The sequence below is a fragment of the Danio aesculapii genome, chromosome 22, assembly GCF_903798145.1.
Source record: "Danio aesculapii chromosome 22, fDanAes4.1, whole genome shotgun sequence".
Lineage (NCBI taxonomy): Eukaryota > Metazoa > Chordata > Actinopteri > Cypriniformes > Danionidae > Danio > Danio aesculapii.
The window spans coordinates 880384-892883 of NC_079456.1; the positions used below are offsets into that span (position 1 = coordinate 880384).

Consider the following 12500-nt stretch of genomic DNA (forward strand, 5'->3'; position numbering starts at 1 on the left):
GAAAACCCGCTATTTTCACACGAGACTGCTATTATTTACTATTAATCAATAAAAATATAGAGAAATTAGTGATCATGCTAAAAATTCAAATAAGCACACAGCCTTTTATTCATATATTTTATATTATTTCTATTAACATACTACTGGAGCTGCTGAGCATATTGTGACCCCACCCAGCTTTTTTTGTCTTTCAGCCTTTGTAAGCAAAAAAAAAAAGACTGTGTAAAGTGTACAACCGTGAAGAAAAAACACGTGTTCCTGCATGTATGACGTCAGGAACACAACCGTAACTAAGTGAGATTTATATATATATTTATATATTTGTTTTCCAAAATTAGTGTCTATAAAATTGTGCAATGTTTCATAACTTTTGATTAATGGTACAGATATGGAGGATGAAACCTGCAAAAACAATAAATAAATACATGCGCAAATAAATAAATTGATAAATTCATAAATTCCTGCATAAATAAACACGTAAATAAATGTATTAATATTAAAACTACAAATTCCTGCATAAATAAAACAATAAATATATAAATACGCAAATAAATTAATATATCCACAAATTCTTGCATAAATAAAACAATAAATAGGCAAATACATAAGTAAATAAGTCTACAAATTCCTGCATAAATAAATATATAAATAGTGCGGGCAGATTAATAATGAAATAATTCACACAGATGTAAAGGGAATAAATGCTGAACTGAAAGCAGACTTTTTTCCATTCATGCAGGAATTTATAGATTTATATCTACATTTTTAAATTAATTTGTGTATTCATTTATTTATTGTTCTATTTATGCGGGAATTTATGGATTTCTTTACTTATCTGCATTTTTATGTATTTATTGTTTTATTTGTGCATATATTTATTCATTTATTTGTTTATTTATTTATTTATTGTTTTATTTATGCATGAATTTGTGCATATATTTATTCATTTATTTGTTTATTTATTTATTGTTTTATATATTTCTTCATTTGTTTTTTTTTTATTTATTCTTTTATTTATGCAGGAATTTGTGTATATATTTATTTATTTGTTTATTTACTTATTTTTTATTTATGCATGAATTTGTGCATATATTTATTCATTTATTTGTGTATTTATTTATTGTTTTATATATTTATTCATTTATTTGTTTATTTATTTGTTTTATTTATGCAAGAATTTGTGCATATATTTATTCATTTATTTGTTTATTTATTTATGCAGGAATTTGTGTATATATTTATTCATTTATTTGTTTATTTATGCAGGAATTTGTGTATATATTTATTCATTTATTTGTTTATTTATTTATGCAGGAATTTGTGTATATATTTATTCATTTATTTGTTTATTTATTTATGCAGGAATTTGTGCATATATTTATTCATTTATTTGTTTATTTATTTATGCAGGAATTTGTGCATATATTTATTCATTTATTTGTTTATTTATTTATGCAGGAATTTGTGCATATATTTATTCATTTATTTGTTTATTTAATTATGCAGGAATTTGTGCATATATTTATTCATTTGTTTATTTATTTATTGTTTTATTTATGCAGGAATTTGTGTGTATGTTTATTCATTTATATTTTTACATGTAGCTTATTTATTCCATATGAATAATATTACATAAAGCATAACTGTCTATAAGCCAACATGCACAAAAGCACTAAAACGGACAGTCAATTAGCAGCTGTTGTCCACTAATGAGGCTTGAGTGAGTCTGTAGTGTAGGCAAACAGGAAAGGCCATTCATTAGTGTTGTTTAATTAATGGCCGCTCTTCATTAGCGAGTTTGCGGGAGTCTGACAGAACGCGACGCTTATTCCACTCACTCTGAGGAAGTCCCGGGAAAAACTCTGACGTCACTGAGTCTTGAGTAACGAAGCGCGGGAAGGTTTGACTTTTTCATTCATTCAGATTCATCCATTTTAAATGAAAGTCTTAATCCCTCGTTAAAAAGACGTTCTCAATTTATACTACAGAGTTTATCATCCATACTAGTGAAGTACTTGAACTGCTATAGTTACACAAAAACTACAGTAAAATAAATGAATGAGCCAAGTTTTCTATGACTATAGGATATATTATACTACAATACACCACAGTTTACTGTAGTAACAAACTAAAGTATACAACTATTACCAGTTCACTAGTTAACACAGTATGTTAAGTCATTCATGTTTTGAATACTATAACAATACACTTTAATATGGTTCAAAAACACAAAACTAAATTATTATAGTGTTTTTAATCCGTTTGGACTATAACAATAGGATTAAATCAGATCTTCAGACATCCTCACGAGTTCTCACTGGATTATACGTGAACATGTGTACTTTAAATGATTAATTTGTTAAACTAAATCCGCGTTGAAGCAAGAATATAAACTTTTTTAATGTGAAGAACTGTTTAAGTAAAACGCTGTAAACCCGTGAAGGCGGTAAAAATAACATCTCATTGTGTACATTGAATGATCCTTCATCACCCTTTCAGAAAGGGTTAAACATCTACACCTCTGTTGGCAGGTTACATAACATTTGTTTCGAAAAGTGGAGGGAATTTCAAGGACCGACAGTCACCACCCCGAAGACGAGTTATGTAAGAGGTTATCTTGTGATCTGTGCCCTTAAACCCCGATAAATAGCGTTAGCATGAATGAATGACGGCTGTATTTGACAAGTAGGCTATGGTTTAGCCTGAATTAATTACGTCATTCAGCAAATGCAGTGCTCTTTATCCATGAATGAATGGATTTTAATCTCATTTTAACCACTCACCAAACCAGAATCCGAGCTTTCTTACTTTAAAATAAGCATATAATGTGTTAAATTACACAGAACGCATTCAAGTAAGAGTCTATGCTAATTTTGCTAAATCATCGCAAAATATAAACAGCCCTTCAATGAAGATGTACAAACATTACATTTATTCTTAAACAACCACGTCTTTGCAAATGTACAATATTACTCGAGCACCCAAAACATTACCAGAACAGCCCAAATACAAAATGTATTTTTTTCCTGGCCAAAATATTTGTGTAAATATTTGCAAGATGTTGAAATCAAAAATTAATTTCAAACTAAATATATTTTAGGGTGAAAAAAAACACATTTCCAACCTTGTAGTATAAAGGCTATTAAGTATTTTAGTAGTAGCCTAATTTTATTAGTGTATTTTCTTGGATTGAAATATATAGAGAGCAAAATATATTTGAAAAAATGGTGGAAAAATTATTTGTAGATTTGTCAATATTTTAGCCTTTATTTTTGTATATTTTGAACTGCATTCTTATCGTATATATGGGCATGTTCTACTAATCTACATTTCAGTGGACAATTAGCTTGTCTAGAGTTAAAGTTGGAGATCGCCCTCTGCTGTTATAACGCCTATACAACCGTATATTTACATATCAATCAATCTGTGTGTATATATAGATATATATAAACATTTGATTTCTTTCTTTACGCTTTGTTTAATGCATGTCCAGGTTCAAATTTGTGTCAACCATTAAACTAAAGAAAATACAAACTCTAGCATATAAAGTAAAATAAAGCTTGTAATTTATATAAACACGATATGACTTCAAAGTTCCAGATGCCAGTAAAATGTTTCACCTCGATGTTTAAACGTGTTTAGCAACATATAAAGCAAGTATTATCGCGAACTAAAAATTGTAGAAATGTCTATAACAAAAACGCAAAGATGTTGTCAATGAAACGTACACAAACACACTCCACAACCTTTCAATAGAGAAAAAAGGAGTTTGTAATGAGTTTTATTTCTGATCCACATTATAAACAGTACAAACACTACAAGGAAAATAAAATAAACATAAGCCGTTCTTCATTCCTCGTGCTACTGTCATGATGTTGACCTTCCATCTTTCTGCTTCTGATCGCACAAATAAACCAAACACTCGCGCTCAGTACAGCAGGACCAACACAATCGCCATCAGAAATACAAATAAGCCTTAAAAATGTGAGATGGAGTGCCATCACATAAAATCTGCAAACACGCATAACTGAAGGTGAAAGAACCGCTAAAATAAAGATAATAAAAAAAACTAAATTTACAAGGGCAATAAAGTCTCTTCAAAGCTTTCCAACTTGTTTGATCGAGGTTTCCGCCACAAGCATCGCCGCTCATTTCCGGTCATTAGATCTGGAACGACTGTAACAGAACAGACGGAGATCAGTGTGTGAAAATGAGCGATCACGATTATGTGGTTAAGATTATTGTCTGTTTTGAGGCCACATACAAACATAAAATTATAATTCATATAGAAATGCATTATTTGTAATTTAAACTGCCAACGTTTAGACATTTTTAGACACACATATACACACATATATATATATATATATATATATATATATATATATATATATATATATATATATATATACACACACACACACACACACATCTATATATATATATATATATATATATATACACACAAAGTACAGTTGTGAAGTTATTTATAAACCAGGTTCTAAGTGGTGTATTATAAGTTATATTAAGTAAAATATTGCATTTTGTAAATGATACAAACAATAAAATGGTATCCACAAACATGACAGAAAAAAATCGTACAGGGTAGATTTGCTAAAGGTTTGTATTATTTAAACTAGTTATTAGTAGAGACGTTGTACAAATGCGATTTACATTGTCTCTCTCTGAACATTCCACAAAGCAGTCGTGAGTTTTAAAGTACAAATATAAAGTATATGCATTTGAAACAGTCTATGTATTGCCCTTTGTCGCCCCCTTGTGTTTGTTAAAGGAACTGCAGCAACCGCAGCCATCTAAAATCAATTGTGGTTAGATTAACGAAAACAGGACTGTCATTTAATAATTGTAATTGTACCATCTAAAAGTCAGTAAAATGTAGGCTATATAAAGTAACAAGACTCTTACCTCCTTGACCGGGAGAAAGATCGTGAGGGTTTGTGGTTCCTGTCGCGGGACAGAGATCGCTCCCTTCTGCGTTCTCTGGAAAAAGATCTAGGCAGAGTGCAGAACCGCATGTTAATAACATACAACAGAGTAACATACAACATTTTGTAACGTTGCACAAACTCTCACCTGCTGCGACTACGACTGAAGCTCCTCCTCCTGGGCGATCTGAATAAAGAAGAAAAGCAGAGCGAGTGAAACCGCAAATCGAGACACAGACGCAGCTCAAATTCCCTGAATCTCCAGCCTGCTAACAGTCAAACGCACTCGTCACCGCCCTGATACAGGGGTGGAGTCGCAATGAGCGCTCGAGAACCTTGCTAAGAGCGCTACGCTCGAGTCTACACAGTAGTGCACTAGCAAGAGGACAAACTCAACACAAACGCACTGCAAACAATCCCACAGAATGAAGACAATGAAAGAAAGCAAGAGCAGCTCTCAAAGCCCACGCTTCCTATGTAACCTGAACCTCCGTTTGGGCTCCCCATCAGTCTGCTCGCCTAAGATCTCATACCAGCCCTGTTTTGTTTCAACTGCACAGGAGTTTTCTCCTTAACTTACATCTGTATTCAGCATTAAACTGTATGAAGCAGGAAAAACTTACTAGTCTTTTGGTTTTCAACAAGCTAGAAAAGGCGAAGGGGAGGCGGCTGGCGGCCGGGGAGCAGAATTGGCGGGAAAGTGCAGGCCAGATGCTGCGAGCTGATTAGCTGGCTTGCGGATGGGGGCTGGATGTAGTGGATTTTTCCTGCTTTTATTGGTTAGCCGAAGGCTGATGCTGGTGGTTGGTAGTGTCGACATTGGGGAGCGTAAAACGCTGATTGGTCAGGAATGTGAAGTGGGCCGCTGTCGATTGGGTGTTAAGGTTGGAGGAGGAGGAGCTGACAACGGCATGCTCAGGAACCAATGGGCTGGTGCGACCTGATGACTGGCCACGCCTGGGTCATGTGACACCAACCCAGCCAGCTGATTGGGGCACGCTGGTCACATGATGCTGAAAGAGGACTAGTAGACTGACTCAGAGGGTGGTGAGGAGAGGCATGGTGGTGACTCTGCAACGGGGTTCATTTTTATTAATATAGATGATAATATAATAAAAACAACCTTCATGTAAAGTTCAAGTCAACAAAAGATTGCATTCCAACCATTACTAGAGCCGAGCAGATTACTGAAGACTAGCGACTGGGCTCTCTGCAGGCCAATTCACAAGTTAGCATGGTCAGTGTTAGTGACGATCTGCAAAAACTGCGCGCTGGTCCAACTTCAATCCAGAATCAATTGAAATTAAAGCTTGTTTTCCTGCATTTTAAAGACAACCGAGCACATCTGAGCTCATCCAACACAATTATACTCTACGATTAACATTAGCTTCTGCGCTGGATGAGCAGATGTGCTAAACCCTCATCAAAACATTGGCGCAAAAAGAAGGTCAACTTTACAATGAAGTCCCAACATTTACCACTGCAGTATTGACATATAGAAGTTCATGCTAATATTAGCTACCATTTAAAGAATGTATTTCTTGTTGATTAGTGTTAGCTTAAATACATTCAATAAAAACAATTACACACAACTTTTGTTTTTTTGTAATATATTAGTAAATACTTTAGCTGCCAGTTAATATTATAAAATGGAACCTTATTGCAAAGTTTCACCCAAAAATAACTTTGATTCTGAAGTGAAATGTAGCCCAGGTACATTGCTATGAGATTAGCATTTAATTAAGTACTCATCTGATTTTACACCAAACAATCATGACTGACTATCAGAATTTGAGAAGCCCAGTCAAATCATTATTTAATGGTTATCAATGACAATGAAGATAAAGGATGACAATGAGGAGCTAAAGATGTCCGGCAGACGCTCATCGGACCGGGACCCGTGGCACCGGCGGAGCAGTGGCCTCCAGGACTGGCAGACGGGGCAGAATCGCATTAGTTTGCTCTGAAACACAAGCTACAGACAGACAGGCGAGCGGAGGACAGGTTTACCTGCGCCTCTGGGGCGGGCTGCGTCGGCGGTAGTCATCCCGTGGGCGACGGTTCCAGGAAGGAGGCGGACCCCGGCTACGAGTTCGTTTCTCGCCATTGGACAATTCAACCCTCACTCGGCAACCACAAAGGGTCCTGCATGACGACATCAACAAACAGCTGATTACATCAAGAGTCGGAGTTACTGATGTTAAATTAAACTACCAAATGTATTACAGTAATCTACTAAAGTAATCTATATGTAATCGAGAGGTACTCAGATTACATACCATAAATGTGCACCATAAAAAGAGATTACACATTTATGGTATGTAATCCGAGTATCTCTCGATTACACAGATTACTTTTGTAGATTACTTTTAGATTACATCACTTTTGTGCTCTTTCGTTGATTACATTTAGATTACTTTTGTGCTAACCCCTATTTTTTGTCACATATACTGAAGCAGGATAACCTTGTGCTAGTTCAACATAGACAATAAATCTCTTAATTTTTTTAGCATCAACAAGAGCCTGAACAGCTTATGTTTGAACCACAAACGCTCACTGAAGATAAATATAGGTAAGTAATATGCAATCATCTAATTTGGAAAAAGTAACTAATCTGATTACGAGTGTTTTAAAAATTAACTAATGGCAAATACCTAATTTTTTTTTTGGAATTGGATTACATAATCCATTAGATTACATGTAATCCATTATCATCCAGCACTGGCGATAGTACATTGACTTCCATAGTATATTTTTGGTCAACTTGTACCAGTTTTCATCAAATCTCCAAAATATCGCCTTTTAAAAGTAAAGAAACTCAAACTAGACACATTATTGGATGAATTTTAACTTGTGTTAATCAAGACTCACCGCCCGTCCAGCTCTCTGACGGCGTCTGTGGCATCACGAGGGTCTTCAAACTCAACAAAAGCAAAACCAGGAGGGTTTCTGGCCACCCAGACGCTCCTCAGAGGCCCGTAGTAGCCAAACGCCCTCTCAAGCTCAGACTTATTCCCATTATTCCCCAGATTCCCAACGTATACCTTGCAGTCAAGGGGGCAGTCGCGATGCATGGTTCAATCTGCGCAAAGCAACAAACATCACATTAATGACACACCAGCTTCCCATTAATTTCAATAACCTGAAAACCTCTGATGATTAATGCGATTTAAGACAGTTCAACCAAAACTTCAAATTCTGTTGCACAATATACAGTTTCAGCATCGATATCTCAGTGTGAGCATTTGGAATAGACACATCACAGGATCTGCAATGTGGAGTCAAGATTATAGTTGACCAGGAGCCACAGTTAAAAAAAGCATGTGATTTATTGTTACACTATGCAGTAACTCCACAAATGTCCACAAATAATTGTTTAACTACTACAATATTACATTTATTTTTTATAAGCAGCTTTTTGGTTTTGAGTATAAAGAAAGATTTGTTTATCTATCTATTTGTTTATTTGTATATCTCTAAAGCGGCAGAAATCGAAGCATTGCACGATAAGTCGATATGTTGATTATTGTGACAGGCCTATTTGCATGTATTTTAAAGTCAGTGTAAGTATTCCAGGCCAGTTTTAAGATTTGGGCACAAGAATTTATAATGTTTGTAAATTAAAGAAAGGATAATAAAGACTACACAGTGCTATTTTACATATGCTAACTCCAATTTATGAACTTTCAGACTCCCAGGAAACTATAAAGCACTGTTTATTTATTTGTATCTTTGCTACTGTATTTATCAGTGCTTGTGATTGGTTTATTATATTTTATGCAGATGTACCGGCCTACAAAATGATCCCAATTGATCTAAAATTACAAACTGTTTCCAAATAGAACCAATTAAATTAGGCCTGCACGATATTGGAAAAATCTGAGATTGTAATGTTTTGTTTTTCTGCGATTATATATTGCAATATTAATACAATTTCACCACGTCTTAAATAACTATTTGTTAAGAATTCAGGCAGATAAATTGAAAAATCAAATGTAAAATAGCACTGCATAGTCTCATTGTATAAACAATTCAATAAAATATTTTAATAAACAAACAAATGGTACATTTCCTTGATATGATCATATAGTCACAGGATGTAAAATGCAAATGATAATTATTTACTCGATTAATTATGGTAAACATCTTCAAAATGGTAAACATCTTCAAAGTGACTCCACAACTCTCATATTCTGACCTGCGGCTTCTGGCCATCTATAATCCCAATTTAACAATCGCAGATTCTGTGATGCGACTATTGTGAACGCACACATTGCGACATCGATGGTAAAAACGTATATTGTGCAGCCATAATTCGAATAATCTGGTGAAATTATACTTGATAATCAATCATCATTTTTTCCAATATCTTTTAGTCCTTTTTTATTTATTTTTTTTGTTTATATATGTGCTTTTTGCATTTTATAAAACTACAACAAAACCACAACAAAATATAGAAGAGAAAAAACAAAACGAACAAAAAACAATACAATAATAATACATATAAAATACAATACATAAAAATGCTAACCTATGACAGAACAACCGAACACCAGAACACAGAGGGAAAAATGCACAGGAAAGCAAAATGTAATTTAGCTGGTCAGGTAATGCAGAAATAAAGGCAATTATAAAGTAATATTGTTCTTGTATTACCAGAAAAATGCATTATCCTGACTATAGTTTTTGTCAAATAATAGTTTGGGCACATTATTGATTATGAATGGTGAATATCAATTACACTCAGTCTTTAATTACTATGTTATTGACGGGTCATTGGTTCTGCTTGCATTTCTTCCAATGCATTAAGGTCTTCTAATACCTGTCCCCATGTTTTATCAAATACCAGCAATTTGTCATTATTGATACATCTCAACCTCTCGAAAGCAAGCGTGTTTACGATATCTCTACCCCACATACCATATTTAGGTACCGATTCATTTCTCCCACATTCTCAAAAATCAATTACCATACCAAATAACATGGCTTGTCTTTCATATTTATTAAACATCTCTAAGTTACTAAATATCCCAGGAACAGCTGTAAGTGGACATAGTTCATAATTTTTTGGAGGGCTTTAGAAAAATATGCAAATATATTCTCTCAATATGCTTGTAATTTAGGACACAACCATATCAAGTGGGTTAGGGATCCTTCTGCTGCATTACACCCATTACAGAGTGGAGATACATGAGGAAAAATCTTATGCAGTTTCTCCTTAGATAAGTATAACCTATGCAGGGTTTTAAATTGAATTAAATTATGTCTCACGTTAATTGAGCATGCATCTATATTCTCTTATATTTCACACAAAAATACAGCTCTACTCTCCATCAGGTGGCTCCAAACATTGTTGAGTTTCTTTGTTTTGTTGAACACAAAAGAAAAATACTGAAGATCTTGTAAACTGGTAGCCATTGACATTCATAGTAGGAAAAACAAAAACTGCAAATCAACGGTGACCAGTTTCCAACATTCCTCAAAATATCTTCTTTTGTGTTCATCAGAAGAGAAAAAACTCAAGTGGAGGATGAGTAAATGATGGCAGAAATATTTTTTGGGGGTTAACAGTGTCTCTTCGATACAGAGTAAATTTGTGTGAACTATCCTTTTAAAAAGGTGTGGCCGTTCTCAGTTTCAACTCTTGAAGGGACAGAACACAAAAACACAGATCTACACACCATCAGGTGGTTATAAGCATTTTGGGTTTCTTTGTTTGGTTGAACACAAAGGAAGACACTGAAGAATCCTGTAAACTGGCAGCCATTAAAAGGCAGCCATAGTAGGAAAAACAAAAACTATGCAAATCAATAGCTATCAGCTTCCAACATTCTTCAAAATATCTTTTGTACTCATCAGAAGGGAAAAAAAACTGGTGGAGGATGAGTAAATGATGGCAGTCACACGAGGTTTGGGGTTAGCAGTGTGTCTTTTACACCATATAGCTGCTGAATGTTATCTCAGTATAACAAAACAGTATTAAGATTGCTAAAACACCGGTATAAATGAGTTAGGTAAAGGCCTTAGAGCCACAAGGAACTGACTTTAAACTTTATTTGTGTTCCTATAATACAAACAGCTCATTATCATTTACTGCACAGTGAATATTACAATTTTTTATAAATAATATATTTTATAAATGGAGCAATTTACAAACCACAGAAAGGAAACAGCACGGTTTATCAAAATGAACAGAAAGAAGAGAGGGATAAACGTGAACAGTAGCAATGAATGAATGAACTGGGATATTTAGCTTTTGTTCGCTGCTTACACTGGCGTTCAAGAGCGACTAGAAAAACAACAGAAAAACAATAAATATCCCAAATAAAAAGTCTTATTGTAGTCTTATAAGTTTCACATGCAATAAGTATGCTAAAGCATAACACAATTGGGATGAATAATCAATGAAAGCACTGCTAATAAAAGGCGTGCAGCAAGAGGCTAACCGCTACTGTGGGGCAATACTAAAATGGCGTCTGGAGGAAAACCAAAATTATCTTAAAAACGCAAAAGCGTATGTAAATGCTAATAAAAAACTCCACAGATTGCTCGTTTGGAAACATTATTTTGTAATGTATTAATGGAAGAGAATAAAATGCAACTCACCGTAAATCTCGCGTATTTCTGGCCGTGTGTGTGTTTGATTCCTGGGTCAGATCCGCTCCGAAATGGCGCAGCGCGGAACCACGGACGTACTAACGTGGCCAACGTCATGATGCACGCAGAGTGGGCGGGGCTTCAGTTTATGCGCGTTTAGGGGAAGAGAAAAGCTGAAGCGACCGAATATGTACAAACAGACTTAAAAACAGCAGAATAAAACCGAGTATTTGGGGTTGTGTTCAAACATTATTAACCACAACTGATACTGAATAATCTTCTACGAAAAATTAAACTAGTTATAGTTAAGGAATAACTCTCAATTGACGTTTTTGGTATTAAAACACTACAGTTGTTCATATTCACTAAACCAACTACAGGGTGTGCCATTTATATGGACACACTTTAATAAACCTAATGGGAATTTCACAAGAAAAAACAATGGTGTGCTTGGTTTTAACATAACTTTATTCTTTCATTACAAGCCCCCTCATCAGGGGCGTACTGGTCATAGGGAGCAGCAGGACATTTCCCGGTGGCCTGGCGGTCAATCTGGCCTCCCACCGTGAGTCTGGCCTGCTGCGCCATCACCCCCACCCCCTATCTTCACTTTCTAGATCCCATCAGATGTGGCCTGACTACCTGTATCTTTGGCCGGGTGGAAAATGCTTTCCCAGTCCGCCCCTGCCCCTTACATACCACAAACAGGATGTTAATATCACCAACCAATCCCATTTAATTAAGGTGTATCCATATAAATGACCCACCCTGTATTTATTGTCAGTGTATTCCTGAGCTGAAGTGGAAAGTCACATAGGCCTATATTTGGGTTGGTTTCACACACAGGCCAATGTGACATGCGTGAGTGATAATATCAGCTGTTATTTGATGTGTTATATGTACATTTCACTCCTCAACATGTTTACTGTGCACACAGAATTGGCAAGTACGCTTCAA

General features: G+C 34.9%; 1 protein-coding gene across 1 annotated transcript; it reads right to left on the reverse strand.

The window, feature by feature from the left end:
* Nucleotides 1-3747: 3747 nt before the first annotated feature.
* Nucleotides 3748-11660, reverse strand: srsf3b (serine and arginine rich splicing factor 3b). The gene is made up of 6 exons (XM_056447983.1): nucleotides 11553-11660; nucleotides 7818-8028; nucleotides 6957-7091; nucleotides 5095-5133; nucleotides 4927-5013; nucleotides 3748-4176 (listed from the first exon to the last, which is right to left on the reverse strand). The coding sequence occupies exons 2-6, from the start codon at nucleotides 8018-8020 to the stop codon at nucleotides 4149-4151; spliced, it is 492 nt and encodes a 163-aa protein (XP_056303958.1). The 5' UTR covers nucleotides 8021-8028; nucleotides 11553-11660; the 3' UTR covers nucleotides 3748-4148.
* Between the last annotated feature and the right edge of the window lie 840 nt (nucleotides 11661-12500).